The 19,514-nt window shown below is 47.2% G+C and overlaps 1 protein-coding gene across 3 annotated transcripts in view; it reads right to left on the bottom strand.

Annotated features, from left to right (window-relative positions):
• The window catches only part of DGKD (diacylglycerol kinase delta), a 105,065-nt gene that overhangs the window by 69,970 nt on the left and 15,581 nt on the right, over positions 1 to 19,514 (bottom strand). For all 3 annotated transcript variants that reach the window (XR_006335917.1, XM_043878012.1, XM_043878013.1), the window contains exons 2-3: positions 4,106 to 4,216; positions 2,198 to 2,278 (exon numbers count right to left, since the gene is read on the bottom strand). Coding sequence is in view for 2 of the 3 variants with exons in the window: in XM_043878012.1 (XP_043733947.1) it covers positions 2,198 to 2,278; positions 4,106 to 4,216 (192 nt within the window). In the remaining variant the exon portion in view is untranslated. The remainder of the gene's footprint in view (positions 1 to 2,197; positions 2,279 to 4,105; positions 4,217 to 19,514) is intronic.

Raw genomic sequence — 19,514 nt, 5'->3', positions numbered from 1 at the left:
GCTATACAGAAAAAATTAACACAATATTATAAATCAACTTTACTCAAACACAATTTTTTTCAAAGAGAATTATGACCAAAAAAAAAGTAAAGCGAGTAAGTAAAATTTTACTAAGCAAGTAAAATTAGAAGCATGAAAGGGAACCAACATAATATTGTAAAGCAATTATCCTTCAAATAAAAATAAATTTTTTTAAAAAAGAAATGTGAAGGGGGATCCAACCAGAGTCATTTATGTTTAAAGTGCAAATACATATTACTAAATTAAAAGGTGTGAAGTGGGAAAATAAATAACAAAAATGGACTCAAGAAGTTAAAAAGTTCCTATGATCAAAATTAAACCTTTTAGGTTTATTCAGAATCTTATTATCTCCCTGAAAACTAAGTTCTCTCAAATTTTCAAGAAATTCTAAAACTATAAAAATGTTCCAGAGCACAAAGAATCATGGAAAGTTACTAAATGAATTCTATGGGACTACCTGCACTCTGAAATCAAAACACAAACAAAGGATACCTCCTACCCAAAGAATTAAGCACACACACGCTTTCAAAAAATTCTAAATCCAAAATTAGGCTGTACTATTCAACATTATCAGGAACAATTTACTATTAAGAACTGTACAAAGGGGCTTCCCTGGTGCTCCCAATGCAGGGGGCCCGGGTTCAATCCTTGGTCAGGGAACTAGATCCCACATGCCACAACTAAGACCCAGCACAGCCAAAAAAAAAAAAAAACCTGAAAGAAATGTACAAATACTCAAAACCAAATTGATCATCTCTAATAAATTATTGGTCAAAACACTCCAGTGAAATTCAACACCTATTCCTATTAAACACTCTAAAAGCCACAAATCAAAGAATAATTCATTTACATAGTTTAAAATGTCTCTCCCCAGCCAGTAAGTAAACAATAAACTAATGCAGGAAAAGTAAAAATGGACCAAATAAAATGAGGACTAAAATAAAAGAGGCCATCAGGCAAGTCTGACTAGTTCAATAAGCCACAAAGTAAAATCAAGAGCAGTTAATCACACCAAAATAAAATAAGTAGAAGTTTAAATGGAGGAAGGAATATCCCATTTGGAGCAACAACTTAATCAATCCATAAACAAATAAAATAAAACCTGAAAGTAACTGAAACTAACACTAACCCAAAATGTTGGATCCTAAACACAAAGAAAATTATCCACCTTGACTGAGTTACAAAAGAATTTTTAAAAATTGGGACGCATACTGTATTTCTAGATAAAATTACTTAATAAAATGAAGAAAACTATTTTAAACTACTCTATTCCTGGTATTAATATTAGAGTCATACCTTACCCAGTAGGTTCTAAAGTCATCCCCTGAAGCCAAAATTGTAAAGTCATAAAAGAAATGCTGCATAAACATTAAAAAATATGATGAACATTTAGACCAATCATCATGGGAAGTGATCACCATAAACTGTCAAGAGAAAAAAAAAAATCAAACAGGTGTAAAACAAAAGGATCACTGTGATCTCATGCTATATGCTGCTAAAGAGACATCTAGACGTAAAGATAATCACTCTAAAGTGAGCAGCTGGGTACTCCTGGGCTCTGAGGTCACATGATTTTATGCATTTAGAACTTTTGCACAAAGTACAACATAATTTCTATATATGGGGGTGGGAGGGTTAAGTTTTAAAAAGAAAACAAGTATACTAAAATATTAACATTCTATTTTGAGGTAGCTAAATTACAGTTATTTTCTAATTGCTTCCACATTCTTTTCTGTATTTCCAAATTTTCTACAACGATCATGAAAAACAGATCTCTGTGTACAACTGTTAAAGAAATATCAACATTCTATTTTGAGGTAGCTAAATTACGGTTATTTTCTAATTGCTTCCACATTCTTTCCTGTATTTCCAAATTTTCTACAGCAATCCTGAAAGATGAATCTCTGTGTAAAAACAGTTAAAGAAATGCAAACTACAACGTGCTTAAACAACTCGTTTGGACCCTCTCATTCTTTTGTGCTTACATGTGCCAAATTCTCAGTTTTTCTCCAGCCGCTGTACTATTTCGAACCTTGAACTCAAAATGTATCAGGAACTGCTCCAATCAGAGGGCAAAGGATGAAAAGTCTGAACTGCTCACACACATCCGTTCAAATTAAACAGGAAAACCAAAGGTGGCAGAGGACTCGAGAGAGCTGTGCGTTCACAGACTCACCGTAAAGCTGTTGTTGACGTTCTTGGTGCTGGATTCAGCCACGCTGGCGTCAGTCAGGTCCACCTCATCAAATATGATCGACTGGAAAAACACAGGGACTGCTGTCAGAGGGGGCGAAGGCACCCCTGGCCCCGGACCGCTCACCAGTCTCCCTCGACCCCAGCCAAGTGTGTGAGAACTACATGGATACCGAGTGACTTCACCCAACCCACTTCTGGCAGTGCGCAGGGCTCATGGGAGAAGCTCAAGACCTTTTCCAAGTCCAGGGAGCTCCCTAGTGACCTGCACCAGTGAAGTCAGAAACATGTCCTCCCACGAGTCCACCCGAGAGCAGGGTCTAGACTGGAGGTCCTCTGTCCTTTCGACTTTAGTTTCTCCACTGTGCGCACTTGGGGAGAAAGGTATTGGCTAAAATAAACGACTCTAGGGGAGGAGAGACTGACCCAAACAGAAGGGACCCAGCCATGAAAGAAAACAGGGGGCACAGCAGAGACAATCTAGTCCCGGAGAGAAAGAAGGGTCTAGAAGCAGGCCTGGGACGCCCCCCTCCCCATTTTCTTCTCCTCTCCCCACCAAGTCCCCCTGTCAGAGCCCCCTAGCTCCTGTTTACCTTACTGTCCCCTCTGGAGGAAACACTAGCAACTTAGAAAAGACAGCCTTTTAAGTAACTCCCCCCCGCCCCTTGAACTAAAATAACTATACAAGTCTGTTTTTTTTAATGAAGGATGTGGTCAGAATCCTTTCTAAACAAGTTACTCCACACAGTTTCAAATTTTAATGCACTAGCCCACTAGGGATACATCTCAAAATACAAATTACTCAGGTCCCAGTTTTTTTTATTAATAATTCTAAAATATTAGCATCTGAACACAAAGACTGGTGTTCAGAACACCAAAAACTAGGTTTGTAGACACACTAGTGTCTGAATGTGCCACACCACAGTCGCCTAAGCCAGGCAGTGATCCAGGGACTCTCAACGGCTCCTCCTCTGTCACTGGCATCTGCCTGGGGGACTCCAGTGTAAATCTTACAAAGATGACACACGGGAGGAAGGACCATGGCTAGAAAGCCCAGAGACAGCTTCTGTTCACACACCAAAAAGCCCAGCACACTTAGAGCATATTTTTAGTTAGCTTCACAGGTATATATACTTATCTCCAAAGTCATCAAGTTGCACATATTAAGTTTCTATACAGTGTTTATAAAAGTGTTTTGAAAAAAGAGAAAAAAAAGGTCTTCCCTGATGGTACAGTGGATAAGAAGTGACCTGCCAATATGGGGGACATGGGTTCCATCCCTGGCCTGGGAAGATTCCACATGCCATGGGGTGACCAAGCCCATGGAGCACAAATACTGAGCCCGAACACTGCAGCTAATGAAGCCCAAGTGCCTAGAGCCTGTGCTCTGCAACAGGAGAAGCCTCCGCAATGAGAAGCCCGAGAACCGCAGCGACTCACTGCAATTAGAAAAGGCCCCTGCAAAGCAACAAAGACCCAGCGCGGCCAAATACAAATAATAAGAATAATAATCAAGTCTTTAAATGATCTAAAAAGAATACAGAAAACTTAGAGGGGAAAAAAAAGATATTTAGGCCAAAATAAGAGGGTTTTTAAGCCAGTGATCCCCAATCTTTCCAAAAGGAATATGTCTACTTTAACATGGTTACTTCTGTGAACTTTCCCTCCCCATCTCTCCTCTCTGGTGACATATGACATTAAAAGAGATAATGAATTAAAAAAATCAACGTTCACAAAACATAAGACCCAGCACCCCAGAGGCTTACAAAACGCACTCAGAATATCAGCTCTAGAATGGAAGGTCCTTCCCCAGATGAGGACCTGGAACCCAGCTCTCCCTGCAGCTTCTCGGGGGGTTTTCTCTTGTCAAGTGTCCTCCACTGAGTCTCACCTTGGCTGTTTTTGCATAGTACAGCGTCCGCCCCCGAAGCTTGAAGTATCTTCGTTTTGATCGTTGGAATGAATTGTTCTGTTTGGTCAGCATCCCCTCTTTGATGACGGTCTGGAAGCACAGAAAGGGATTCGTGAGCCTGTGTTTTCACAGCGCCGTGCGCTTGTCCACTGACGGCCCAAAGCATCTGTGTCTCTAACGGGCCGACGGCCTAACAGAAGAACTATTTCTCACCCTCTGCGCAAACCCTGACCTACGGACAGGCTGAGTGGGCAGCAGTGAGAGGCTGACCCGACCCTCCAGGGGGCGATGGCCTGCCTGAGCAGCAGGGCAGGGGAGACAGGCCAGAGACCCAGGTGAGCCCGCGCGTGCCCCAGGTGGGGGTCAGCGCAAGGGGGCGAGGGCAGGCAGGCCCACCGTCAGGGGCCAGGCCATGTTCTCCAGCCTCAGCGCGGGGTAGTTCTCAGCGTTCTTGGCCCGGTCTCCGTGCTCTCTGGCCTCCTGCCATTTCTCAGGAGCCGGCTGCCAAAACTGTAGATGTAGGTTGCTATGGGGTTCGGCGCGGCCCAGGCCTGCCCGCCCTTGGCCCTCAGCCCTGTTCGTGGGTCGGGTGTGTGTCTACCCAGGCTGCGACACCGAGGTGCCAGCAGCAACGTCACTGAGACCCCTCCGCCCCCGAATCTGACCAGCCTGCCACCGAGGCAGGAGCGCAGAGAGAACCGTGGGGTGAGGGGCAGTCTGCTCGGCTCGGTGCACACACCCAGACGGGGCAGGCCCTCCCTGGAGCTGCGTCCTGGACGCTGGGCCCGGGGCCGCACCACTTACAAGCCAAGTGCTCAGGACCCTGCCTGGTCAGCAGACGTGCTGGACCACTCGGGGCCGCCAACAGCCAAAATGAAGCAGCGAGGCGCCCTGACGCCGGAGCGGGCTCCCAGTGAGCGCTCTGCCCGGCGCCTCCTTGTGCGGCGGAGGAAGAACGCGCAGAAACGCTGCCCGAGGAAAGGACACCGGTTCAGGGAAGCTTCTCGTCTCATCACCTAACCCCGTGTGGCTCCGCACTTTAGGTCACTTTTAAGTGGCTGTACGAAGCACCTGGGCAGCTGTGGCCACTGAGGACGACGTAAGGTGAAACGAGACACAGAAACCCCACGTCACCCGAACACGTCAGAGGCGAGACCTGGTCACTGCTGTCTGTCTGTCCCTCCGTCAGCCACCTCCTAACGGGGGAGGGAGTCGAACCTGGGAGGCACTGCTGCTCCCCACAGGTGAATGCTGGAGACAGCGCCCCCACCCCAGGCACGCGCGCACACACACACTCACACCCCACCAGCGCCTGGCCGGGCACAGGTCCACCCGAGAGCCCCACGCCCCCGTGTCCAGCTGCTCCTCCCGATTCCCACCGCAGGACGTCCTCTTGGAGCTCCCGGGGCAGGGGGCCTACACGGCTGGCTTGCAACCCCATGCCGGGTCCCTCGGGCTGGCCCAGCAGTACAAACAGCAACCCTCTCCAACGCCCAAGAGGATCAACTCTGGGGGAAAGCTAGTGAGGAACGGCTGCACTTATCCCGGGGCGGGAACCCTCACTGTTACCTCTGAGGAGGTCACCCACTGCTCTCCCAGGTCACTGAGAAGGGGAGACGAACACAGCATGACCCGACGATGCAGGAGAGACACATGCCGGCCCACGGCGGACAGAAAGCCTCCTGAACGAGGAGCTCCAGGTAGAAACCGGCCTGCACTACAGGAGGACTGCCAGGTTGCATCCGAGGATTCTTTTCAGACCCAAGTGCACATGTGGATGCTATTTCAATATGCTCTTCAAAGACAGGCAGCTGCGTCCGTGCCCGGCGGTGCAGACCCACGATGACTGCACCGCCCGCTTCCCCCGCCCCCGCCAGGCAAGCCTCTGCTCGGGACCCCACAGACCTCGCTCACGGACCCAGGCACCTCTCCTCGCCCCCAAACATCTTCCTTACCTCTGCAGGGGAAGCAATCGCCTCCATCTCTTTCCCAAATGCAAAGAGAAAAAGGAAAAAAATTCTGAAAGACAACAAAATCACAGGCCGAGACCTAGAAAAGTTAAAAGGAGTTCTTTTTAAAGGATAAATGCTAGAGTATTTTTCTTGCATCTCCCACTACACATGCCACACATAAAAGAAAAGCAAAATTAAAACAAATACACTCCAACACACACACACACACACACACACACATCTTTCAGAGAGCGGATGAGAGCTGCGATCTCGGGCTACCCAAGGAGAGCTGTCGTTCTATTTATAGAACAAGAGTGCTCAGAAAAAGACTCTGGTGGGTTTCAGCGGAAGGGCTGGGGAAAAGATAAAGACCAGTATTTCTTTGAAGCTTTCTCAGAAACTGCATTTCTTCTCACATTTGCTGCTCGTGAGGACTATAGATATGCTGCAGAATATTTTTAACACTCAGTCAAAAGCAATGAACTAAATAAAAGTGGTCAAGAAAAGCACACCCCTGACTAATCAGCTGTGCTTTGCATTTGGCAGCCGGTAAGCGGCACCCACAGGAAACGGCTCAGCTCGCAGGGCTCCGCACACCCACCAGAGCGGAGGACCAGGAGTCCAAACCCAGACCCAAGAGGCCAGGCTCTTAGCATCGCTTTGTCAAGTTCTCTGCACAGGCAACAGGGCCAGCCCTGTCCTTCGAGCGGGCCGGGGCATCTTCCTCAGCCTCAGGGACAGGAAGGACTGAGCTGCAGCACACACACAGGCACTGAGGATCCGAGCGGTGAGCGGAAGGGGAGCACTGGGCCCGGCTCCAAAGGGAGGACGCCAGTCCTGGCTAGGCTCTGGGGGGAGGTGGGGGGGCAGAACAGCCACCCACTGGCCCCCAGAGAGGCGCCCAACCCACAGGCGAGACAGCCCGGGCACCTGCCACAGGGAAGGCTCGAGTCTGCCATCATCCTGCTCAAAAGCCAAGAGCAGATAAGGCAGCTCTGGAAATGCCCTCCAAATGCACCCACCGGCAGGCGGAGACAGCGAGGGCAGGCCTGCCTGCAGGCTCGGTGCCCCCAGTCCCGGGGAGTCGACCCCTCTGCAAAGGCAGTGGGAACGCCTTCCCTCGCCTCCCCCACACCCTCCCCAAACAAGCAGTGGCCACCGCTCCGCCGGCTCCAGGGACCGGGGGAGGACAGAGCATATAGGGCGCCAGGGAGGGAGCACTTCCCGCCAGGGAGGGCGGCCCAGAGCCCATCTGAGCGGGCAAGGCAGAGGGGTCCACAGCCTGCGGAGGGCTGCAAACAGAGCCCGCGAGGACTGGTGAGGTGACCGGGGGCCCACCAGCTCCCTGAGGACACACCTGTCGGTCACAGGGGCCCCGGATCAGGGGGGTGGCTTCTCAGGCTGCACAGTTTAGAAGGACGATCTTGGCCACCATGTGGAGGGCAGGCGGTAAGAGTGAAACCAGGAGGCAGGCAGACTCCTCCAGACACTCTTACAGGATGGCAGCCGGCCATGAGGCACGTCTGGGAGGAAGGAGTCATGGTCACGGGCGTGAGGGTGCTCAGAGGACGCACCACAGATGGGGTGATGGGGGTGACCCCATGGTCTCCTGAAGGAGGCTGTGGGCTTTCATCTTGGACACGGCAACTCCGAGGCCCGGGGAGGCCAGAGGAGCTGTGGAGGGCCGGCAGCAGACCGTGCGACTGGGGTGCATGAGAAGGTTCAGCGGGAGACACCTCGATGGCATCCCTTTTGAGAACAGAGGGGAAGGAGAAGAGGCCCAGGGCACTGAGAAGCCCAGGACACCGACTTCGGGTGCAGGGAGGAGCTGGGGGTCCAGAAAGGAGGACAAGGAGGAAGTGGCACGAAGCCAAGGAGCAGAGGAGAGACGGCACCCGGGGATGCCAGCTGAGGGGGTGCAGGGGCCAGGAGGAGCCCGAGGCGGCGGCCACCGGAGTCACCGAGGACCCGCTGGGGCAGGTGCGGGACCCGACCGGGGGGACACCAGACCAAAGAGCAGCGAAGGCCACCCAGACGGGAGGAAGCAAAGATGGCAGGCTGGTCTGTTTTTTTTTTTTTTTAATTTACGTATTTCTTAACTTTTTATGAACGTGGAATCATACTGTACATACCGTGCTTCAGCTTCCTATTCTTTCTGTCATCATGTGTTATCAACAGCCTTCCATATTAGTAAATGCATCTCTGTCTGCTACAGGATTTTTCACTGTAGTGATGAGCATAAATCATTCAACACACTCCCACGGCTCGAACGTTTAGAACGCTTCCTGCTCGGCACCGACAACAAGGCTTCAAAGACTACTGCCGCAAGTGGAGTATCTGCACATGTCCTGAGCTACTCCTTAGAACAAGAACCAGAAGGAGAACTTGGGGGTCAAAGCTCAGATGCTCACAGGGTTGAAGGCAAGACAGGTGACCGCAGGGGGCAGGGGGCAGGGGGAAGACACTAGTCAGTGGACCGGCACAGGTCATCATCTAAGGGGAAGGATGCCACAGGCCCACACCTCACATACCACACAGAAGTCAGCACAGTCGGTGCATAAGGTGAAACTTGAAAAGCTTCAGTAGACAACACAGGATCAATTCTCTAGGACCTTAGGATTGGAAAAAAATTTCTCAAATAGGATTTTTAAATACTAAACATAAAGCATAAAGTCTCTAAAACTAGCTTCATTCCCACCGAGAACCTCTGGTCATCAGACACCTTACAAAGAAACAGAAGACAGAAACCACATCGGGGAGAAGATACATGAAGTACACAGCCAGAGAGGATGTCCAGAATATTCTATTCTAAGCAGCCCTGCAAAAGGAGAGCAAAGAGAGGCTACCAAATGGAAAAGAGACAGAAAGCGTGAACCGTGGTGATGGTAAATCGAATGATGACTAAAAGATGCTGAACCGCAGGAGGCTGGAGAGAAGAGACCCCGGGAAGGGGCAGCCGAGTGCCCTACTGTGGCGGGGGGTCACACACGTGTCTCCACTCGCATCACAGCTTACATTTACATGGCGTGCAAAGAGAACGGGACAAACCAGGCTAATAAAAGGATGAAGTGAGATCTCGGGCAGAGCTTTGCTGACGCTGCCGTTGTGTTGTCAGTGCGAGAATTTTTGCAGTTTCCTGACCAGCCAGCCTGAGACAGAGGGCTGCAAGCAGGCAAGGAAAGAAGGGGCAAGAAGGATAAAATAAAAGAAGAAAGGACTGAAAAACTAGCCACTAGCCACATGTTCACTTCAGCCATCTATTTGTCCTTCAACCTTCTTCATCCTTCCAAAAAAAAAAAAAATTACACAAACCTACGTTAGGCAACACCGTCCAAAATTCAAAGTCCAAAAAAAGAAAAAAGTGGGGATACTAGCATAAAAAGTTAATATGCAGAAGAACTATTAAAATGTCTCTGGGGACTTCGCTGGTGGCGCAGTGGACAGGAATCCTTCTGCCAGCACAGGAGACACGGGTTTGACCTCTGGTCTGGATTCCACATGCCACAGAGCGATGAAGCCACAACTCCTGAGCCCGCGTGCTACAGCCACTGATGCCCGCAGGCCTGGAGTCTGTGCTCCAAGACAAGAGAAGCCACCACAACAACGATGAGGAGCCCTCATTCAGCACAACTAGAGAAAGCCCATGCGCAGCAGCAAAGACCCAGCGCAGCCAAAAAAGTTTTTTTAAATTTTAAATGGCTTCCTTAAAAAAAAAAAGTTTTGGGGACTTCCCTGTTCATCCAGCGGTTAGAACTCTGCGTGCGTTCTCACTGCCAGGGCAACTGAGATTTCACAAGCCGCGCAGTCCAGCCAAAAACATAAATAAATAAAAATAAAATAAAATGTTCCATGGAAAGAAGCTAGTAAAATGTGTTACTTTAAATTTGCACATCACTTAAAATTTTCATGAGCATTTTTATATCTATTTGCCTTCTTAATAGAACAAACACCTAAGGTCCATGAGACAGACACTAATATGCTGAGTGACATATAAGACACCAGGTCACTTAGGGACTAAGTAATCTGTCCAAGGTTCAACAGCCCATGACAGACCACAGAAGAAATGTCAGGCCTCCTCACTCTAATCTCGAACCTTCTTCTAGGTTTTAGAAATACCATAATAAACAGGAAACAATCAGAAAATAATCTGCTCACAAAGCACAGGCAACATATCCAAAGGTCAACAGGTTATTTTAAACGCCTACTGAGTGAGTGCCCACTGTATCTACTACATACATATAATGCAAGCCATTTTTACCTTTTAATCCTCATACCAACTTTGGAGGGATGTAGTAATTTTCCCATATATTTTATAGACTAGGAAACCGAGGTCAGAGAAATTAAGCAACTCACTCAAGGCCACATGGCCAGTAAACAGAGGACGTGAAATTCAAACCCAGAACTTAGGCAGCCTGGCCAAAAACATCTGTTGGCAATCTATGACCCTCCATCACGAGGCTGTCTTCTGCACCAGATTAAGAGAGTCCCAAGGCTATGGCTGCCTTACTGCTTTTATTCACCTTAGTCACCCGGTGCCCAGCAGTGAGAATCCTGAGGAAACTTTCTGCAACATATCATAAAGAGCTAATATCCCTAACCTATTAAAAAGGCTTTTAAAACTGAGAAAAAACTAACAACCTGACTGGAAAATGGGCAAAAAAAATATGAACAGCCACTTCCCAAAAAAATAAAAATAAATTGAATGGCCCTTGACACAAGAAAAGATGTTCAACCTAGCTCATAACAAGAGAAAAACAAAACTCATCTAAAATACTATTCTCACCATCAGACTGACAAAAAGAAAACTGAAAAAGGGCAACACACTCTATGGGCGAGACTGTGAAGAAAACAGGCTGGTTCAACTCCAGGATGAAATGAGCCCTGAGGAGGGGAATCCGGCAAAACCCGGCAAATCAGACATGCACCTGCCCTGGGGTCCAGCAAGCCCACTCCAAGGAACCTACCCTCACAGACACTCACTACCCTCACAGCACAAGGATATGTGCTGCAAAATATTATAGCAAAAGACCGAAAGTAATCCAAGTGGTTGAACAAACTCTGACACGTTGAGGAAACAGAACACTACCCCACTGGAAGAGGGGGGAGGGTGGTCTTTATACAACTATGGAATGATCTCCAGATTACAGTCAGTGAAGGAAGGCTCAGAACAAGTATGGAGTATGCTACCTATGTGTCAAAAAGGTGTGTGTGTGTGTGTGCACGCGCATGCAAACAGAAATAAAACTTAAAAGCAAACGTGCATATATTATTTTTAAATTTTCAAATGGAAACAACGGAAGAATAAACCAAAATCATAAAATAATAAAAATGGTTACTTAAGGGCGAAGAGGACAGGGTAGACCAGCTTGGGGAGGAAGCCAGGCCTCCCGGAAGGCACGTCATCTAAAAGGACTCGCCCAGAAGGGCAGCGTCCGCAGGGCAGCGGCCCCTCGGGGAGTCCACGTACATGGCTCACCCTGACGGTCCCACTCCATCTGCACGGCCACCTCCTAGGGGAGCTGTGTGGACATCCCCGCTCCACAGAACGGGCAAGAAGGAGGGACAGCACCGGGGTCCATGCCGTTGCCAGCTCCCCACCAGGAGCTGAGTGCTCGTCACCGGCTCCCTCAATCTTCACCACCCTGTGAAGGGTCACTACCCCCTTCCACTGATGTAGAAACCGAGGCCCCGAGAGGACCTCTATCCACACAGGAGGGACAGAGGCGGTGTTCACACCCAGGTCTGCCTGACTTCAGGTGAAAAGAACCCACTCTTCCAGGCTGGACACATGGGCAGACACACACGTCTCAAGGCACAACCTCCTCCACGACCCTCCAACACACACGGGGGCTCAGTGAAGGCACCAAAGACTCAGCCCGCCTCTGGGAGCCTAGACAGGAAACTCCCTCTCCCCAGGGACCTGTGGAATGAAACGCACTTCTCATTCCAACAAATATTTATTGAACACTTAGTGAAAGCACTGCTAGGAATACGATGATGAAAAAGACAGGACCCTTGATCTTTAAGCAAGCTGCATGCTGGTAGAGGGCTTCTCCTACAAAGTAAAAGGCACCCTAAGAATTTGTGTTAAATACTCAGAAAAAAGTAGGGCTGGCGGGGGAGGGACTAGATGACACAAGAAAGAGACAACGCTGACAAATGTTTGGACTGGTGATGAGTTAAACTCTTCTCCCTACTCTTGTGTACGTTTGGAAATTTCCATTACGGGGGTACAGACAGGGTTCCCTGGAAGCTCAGCTGTAAAGGAAGCACAACAGAGGCAGGAGCGCAAGGTCCGAAGCTGCTACTGCCTGGGTCAGAAGCAGCCACAGCCCTCGTCCCGGTCTCCTGATGGGCCGGATCCCCCACAAGAAGGTGCTGCTCAGAGCAGAAGACGTCAGAGGAAACAGCTCAGACACTGCAGAGTGCTACACAGACGTTAGAACAGCACCCTAACCATCCTTAGCTTCCTCGTCCCTGGGCACGTGCTCAACCCACTGCCCCCCGGCCTGTTTTCAGAACTCAGGTGGAAGTCAAGTCCAGCATTAAACAGTCCAGCTCAAGGCTGACGGGCCGACTGAAAGTTACTTTTACTTTACTCGAGGGCACTCCAAGTCCAGCCGTGGTGTCAGTGTATAAATAACAGAGAAGTGGGGCTATATGCCATACAAATTATTTACTAATAATCTGTTTTTCCAAACAATACATTGTAACCTGATCTGCTTTTATTTTCCATTTTGTTTCTCTACAACCTACTTCGACTTCATTTACTCAGATGTTTAAGGACACTGACATAATTATGAACATATCTAAGAAAATGACAATGTTTCATACGTCAGTCTCAACGTCAAGCTAAACTGTGCCTTATTTATCCCAAGACCTTCAACTCTCTGCTTATGTTAAGCTTTCTATTTTCAACAGAGGAGTTAAAAGTTTTAAATCGAACATAACTAAAATGTTCCATGTAACATACACATTGGGATTCTGTGAAATTTAAATCCTATGTCTTCACAAATCATGCCCTTTGGCGTATCTGGCTCCTTACGTTTAATCTGCTTCGGCCCAACATTTAGAGCTGTGCAGCTGTGTCCCAGGAAGGCCAGAGAAGCAACTGAGCAGACCCATCTCCACCTCCTGCTCCCAGCACACAGCAGCCACCACGGCAAGACCGACGCTCTCAGCAGAAGGAACCTTCGATCAAAGGGGAATGTGTGATGCTTTTCTGTTTTCTTTAGCACAAAATAATAATGATCACTCGAGAAAATGCAGAAAAGAAATAAAAATAATCCAGACTGCACCAGACAGCGTGACCCCTGACGTGGGTTTGGAAGCTCTCAACTTTGCACGCAGCTGAATGTCTATACGCACAGGCTCTCTGCTCTCCCAGCATCGCCAAGTAGTGCCCAAAGGACCGCTCTCCGCCAGCACCCGAGTGGGTGAGGAGGCCAAGAGGGGTCCTCACTCTCCCGGTTCCCAGCGCTGCTGGGCGCCTCAGCCCCCTCGTGGCAACCTCCCTGCAGTCGTCTAGGCAAGGAGAAACCACCCGGACACCAGGCAGGGAGGACCAGCGCCAAACAGGTGTCAGCTGATGTCATTGACTCCCTGAGTTTAACCGAAAATGTTTCTGGGCCTGCAACACTTTGTATTTAACGGTGCGATAAACGTGTTGTCCGTGAAGCTTTTTTCACGTTAAAGATTAGTTCCTCGAGGCAGGGTCCCACCAGTGGAATTACCAGGGCAAGAGCATGCAGTTCCTTGGGGTTTCTCACACGTCACCAAATCGCCTCTACCCACGTGTGCTGCCAGAGGGCAAAGCAGCCACAGGGTTTCTATAAATGGCAAGATCCCGGCTCATACACAATAGTGGTTAAATACAAAAAGACACAGAACATACGACTAGCAGACTGTTAAAAAAAAAAAAAAAAAACACTCAGGCGATTATATTTCTAGACTCACACCTCAGTCTTGACAAACGTCAGTCCTCATACAGTACATGAAAACTCTGAGCCACCACAGAGACAGGCGAGATAAAGAGCTACTTCCCAGACTTCCTTCTCACTCAGCTTCAAACACAGAAACTATCAAATAGGATTGGATTTAATTAGGCATTTATTTCAAAGTTTTCCAAACTGTAGAAGGAACTAAATTCACTCTCAACTGTGAAATGCAGAAGAAGTTTCATGACAGTAAAAATTCTGAGATGCAGATATTTCCCATGTAAATGTATTATAATCATATGTAACAATAATTCTATTAAGAATCACTGTGGGACTTCCCTGGTGGTCCACTGGTTAAGAATCCACCTTCCAATGCAGGGGATGGAGTTCAATCCCTGGTTTGGGGACGAAGATCCCACATGCCATGGAGCAACGTAGCCCATGCACGGTAACTACTGGGCCCACGCACTAGGTAACAACTGAGCCCATGCACAGTAACTACTGAGCCCACGCACTAGGTGACTACTGAGACCACGCACTAGGTGACTACTGGGCCAACACACTAGGTAACTACTGGGCCAACACACTAGGTAACTACTGGGCCAAAACACTAGGTGACTACTGAACCCATGCACTAGGTGACTATTGAGACCCACACACTAGGTTAACTACTGAGCCAACTCACTAGGTGACTACTGAGCCCATGCACAGTAACTACTGAGCCCACGCACAAGGTGACGACTGAGCCCACACACTAGGTGACTACTGAGCCCACACACTAGGTGACTACTGAGCCCACGCACTAGGTAACTACTGGGCCCACGTACTAGGTAACTACTGAGCCCACGCACTAGGTGACTACTGAGACCACGCACAGTAACTACTGAGCCCATGCACTAGGTGACTACTGAGCCCATGCACTAGGTGACTACTGAGCCCATGCACTAGGTGACTACTGGGCCAACACACTAGGTGATTACTGAACCCACGCACTAGGTGACTATTGAGACCCACGCACTAGGTTAACTACTGAGCCAACTCACTAGGTGACTACTGAGCCCACACACTAGGTGACTACTGAGCCCACACACTAGGTAACAACTGGGCCCACGCACTAGGTAACAACTGAGCCCACGCACTAGGTAACAACTGAGCCCACGCACTAGGTGACTACTGAGACCACGCACAGTAACTACTGAGCCCACGCACTAGGTGACTACTGAGACCACGCACAGTAACTACTGAGCCCACGCACTAGGTGACTACTGAGCCCATGCACAGTAACTACTGAGCCCACGCACGAGGTGACTACTGAGCCCACGCACAGTAACTACTGAGCCCACACACTAGGTAACCACTGGGCCAACGCACTAGGTGACTACTGGGCCAACACACTAGGTGACTACTGAGCCCATGCACTAGGTGACTACTGAGCCCATGCACTAGGTGACTACTGGGCCAATGCACTAGGTAACTACTGGGCCAACACACTAGGTGACTACTGAACCCACGCACTAGGTGACTATTGAGACCCACGCACTAGGTTAACTACTGAGCCAACTCACTAGGTGACTACTGAGCCCATGCACAGTAACTACTGAGCCCACGCACGAGGTGACTACTGAGCCCACGCACGAGGTGACTACTGAGCCCATGCACAGTAACTACTGAGCCCACGCACTAGGTAACTACTGGGCCAACGCACTAGGTAACTACTGGGCCAACGCATTAGGTGACTACTGAGCCCACACACTAGGTGACTACTGAGCCCACACACTAGGTGACTACTGAGCCCACGCTCTAGGTGATACTGAGCCCACGCACTAGGTGACTACTGAGCCCACGCATTCTAGAGCTCTGCAACAGGAAAAGCTCATATGCTGCAACAAAGATGAAGCGCAGCTGAAATTTTGAAAATTAAAGATACATTTAAAATTTCTTTAAAAAAAAGAAAACAATTACAACTGAGACCAGTCCAAAATGGTCAAGATAACCAACCAATCTGCAAAAGTGCACTAGCTGGTTTTAAGTATTACAAGGTATAGAGCTTGAGAAGCAGAATCCAGTTGAAAAAAAAGAAGCCCTCTTCAACCAGTGGTGCTAGGACAACTGGATACTCACAGGCAAAAGAATGAAGGTGGACCCCTACCTCACACCTCATGCAAAAATTAACTCAAAATGGATCAAAGACTAAACATAAGAGCTAAAACTAGAAAACTTACAGAAGAAAACTTGAACATAAATCTTCTTTACCTCGGATTTGGCAATGGTTTCTTAAATATGATACCAGAAGTACCAGTAAAATAAGAAAAAATAAACTAGACTTCATCAAAATTAAACTTTTATGCATAAAAGGACACCATCAAGAATGAAAAGACAAAATTCTAAATAAAATAGTAGCAACTGAATCCAACAACACATAAAAAGGATCCTACATCATGATCAAGTTGGATTCATCTCAGGTTCCCAAAGATGGTTCAATATACACACGTCAATCAATGTGACTCTACCAACACCAACAAAGGGAAAGACAAAAACCACATGATCATCTCAATAGGCAGAAAAGCATTTGCTAAATTTCAACATCCATTAGGATTAAAAAAAAACAAAAACTCTCACTAAAACAGATACAGAGGGAACATAAGTCAACATAAAAAAAGCCATTTACAGTAAACCAACTGCCAACACAATACTCAATGGTGAAAAACTTGAAGTCTTCCCACTAAAATCTGGAACAAGACAAGGATGCCCACTCTTACCACTTATACTGAACACAGCAATGGAAGTGAACACAGCAATCAAAGAAGAAAAAGAAATAGAAAGTGTCTATATTGGAAGGAGAAGAGGTAAAACGGTCATCATTTACAGATGACATGATAATACATATAGAAAATCCAAAAGAGTTCACACAAACCTATTAGAACTGATAAATGAATTTAGCCAGGCAGCAAGATAGATGATTAATACACAGAAATCTGTTGCATTTCTTTACACTAACAATGAAATATCAGGAAGGACTCCACGTTTTCACTGCCAAGAGCCCAGGTTCAATTCCTGGTCAGGGAACTAAGATCCCACAAGTGATGTAGTATGGTCAAGGAAAAAAATAAAATAAAACATCGTTATATTAAAGAAATGCAAACAAAGCTAAAATGAAGTACCATCTCATCCCAATTAGAATGGCCATCATCAACAAGTCAATAACGCTGGAGAGGGTGTGGAGAAAAGGGAATCCTCCTACACTGTTGGTGGGAATGCAAATTGGTACAGCCACTGTGGAGCACAGTATGGTAGTTCCCTAAAAGATTGAAAACAGAGTTACCATATGATCCAGCAATCCCACTCCTGCATATAACCAGAGGAAACTATAATTCAAAAAGATAAATGCACCCCAATGTTCACAGCAGCATTATTTACAATAGCCAAGACATGAAAGCAACCCGAGTCCATCAACAGATGAATGGACAAAGATGTGTGTGTGTCTGTGTGTGTCACACACACACAGACACACACACAATGGAATGTTACTCAGCCATAAAAAGGAATGAAATAACATCATCTGCAGCAACAGGGGTGGATCTAGAGATTATCATACTAAGTGAAGTAAATCAGAAAGAAAGATCAATATCACACAATATCACTTGTATGTGGAATCTAAGAAAATGATACAAATGAACTTATTTACAAAACAGAAACAGACTCACAGACATAGAAAACAGACTCAAAGGGAAAGGGGAGAGGAATAAATCAGGATCTTGGGATTCACAAATACACACGACTACATATAAAATAAACAAGGGCCAACTGCATAGCACAAGGAGCTATATTCAATAGCTTGTAATAACCCATAATGGAAAAGAATCTGGAAAGTATGTGTATACATACACACATATATAACTCCAGTATTCTTGGGCAAAGAATCCGTCTGCAGTGCGGCTGAGTTGGGTTCGACCCCTGGGTGCGAAGATCCCTGGAGGAGGGCGTGGCAACCCATTCCAATATTCCTGCCTGGAGAATTCCCATGGACAGAGAAGCCTAATGGTCTACAGTCCACGGGGTCGCAAAGAGTTGGACATGACTAAGCAGCTAAGCACAGCATAAATACACACACACACACACACACATGAATGACTCTGCTGTATACCAGAAACTAACAGCACATTATAAATCAACTATACTTCAACAAAAATTCAGAAAATAAAGAGTGAAAAGACAATCCACAGAAAGGGAGAAAATATTTGCAAATCATGTAACTGATAAGAATATATTATCCAAAATATATAAAGAATTCTTACAACTCAACAACAAAAAGACAACCCAATTTTTAAATGGGCAAAGTAGTGGAATAGACATTTCTCCAAATAAGATATGCAAACAGCCAACAAGTACATGAAAAGATGCTCGACATCATCAATGATTAAGGAAATGCAAGTCAATACTATGAGACACCACTCCATACCCTTCAGGATGGCCATATTGAAAACAAATTTTTTAAGAGAGAGAGGAAGGAAGGGCAGAAAATAACAAGTGTAGACAAGCGTGGAAAAACTGGAACCCTCAAACACTGCTGTTGGTAATGTAAAATGCTGCAGCCATTGTGAAAAAGTTTGGAGATTCCTAAATAAGATAAACACAGAACTAGCCAGCAATTCCACTCCCTAGGTATACACCCGAAAGAAATGACAACAGACATTCAAATAGAATCATTCAGAGCAGCTCTCTTCGCAATAGCCAACAACTCAAATAGACATCAACAGACGAACAGATAAAACAAATGGGATATCGTTTGATAACAATGAATATTACTCAGGCATGAAGAGGAATGAGGTACTCACACAAGATGCAACACGGGGGAGCCCTGAAACATTATGCTGAGGGGAAGGTGCCAAGCACAAAAGGTCACACACATATTTTACGAGTCCATTTATAAGAAATATCCAGAGGAGGCACACACACAGAGATGAAAAGCAGGTTAGTGGATGCCAGAGGCTGAGGAAAAAAGGGGATGACTTCTTAATGCGGAAGGGGTCCCAATGTGGGATAAGGAAGGCTTAGAACTGAAAGTGAACTGTTAATATACTTAACGCCAATGAATTATACATTTCAAATAATAAATTTTTTTAAAAAGAAGGAAAGATAAAGAGAGGGACCCTCTCCCATCTTGCCCCCAGGACAAACAAAAGGACTGTTTATCCTGGAGGTTGAGGTGCACCTCGCCATGGTGGAGCCAGGGAGCCAGGCTCCGGAAAACCACTCAGCCCAAGGCCCTTCACCTTCAGACACCTAAGAGCAGAGCCAGCCTGATGAGGGTGATGGCAGGTGAGCCAGAAAGTCCCCGCTCAGGCCGAGGGGGCGGGGGGATGTCACAGACCTGGGGCCAGTCTCAATGGGACTCACGTTTCTCCCAGGGCCAAGCACACAGCTAACAGCAGTTCCAAGCCGAAGATCGGCAAACGACAGTCAACATCATTACATCAAAACCAAAAAAAAAATGGAGGC

This window comes from Cervus elaphus, chromosome 20, assembly GCF_910594005.1.
Source record: "Cervus elaphus chromosome 20, mCerEla1.1, whole genome shotgun sequence".
NCBI classification, from domain to species: Eukaryota; Metazoa; Chordata; class Mammalia; order Artiodactyla; family Cervidae; genus Cervus; species Cervus elaphus.
The sequence above is the reverse complement of the archived record's forward strand: the minus strand, read 5'-3'. Positions and strand labels throughout refer to the sequence as shown.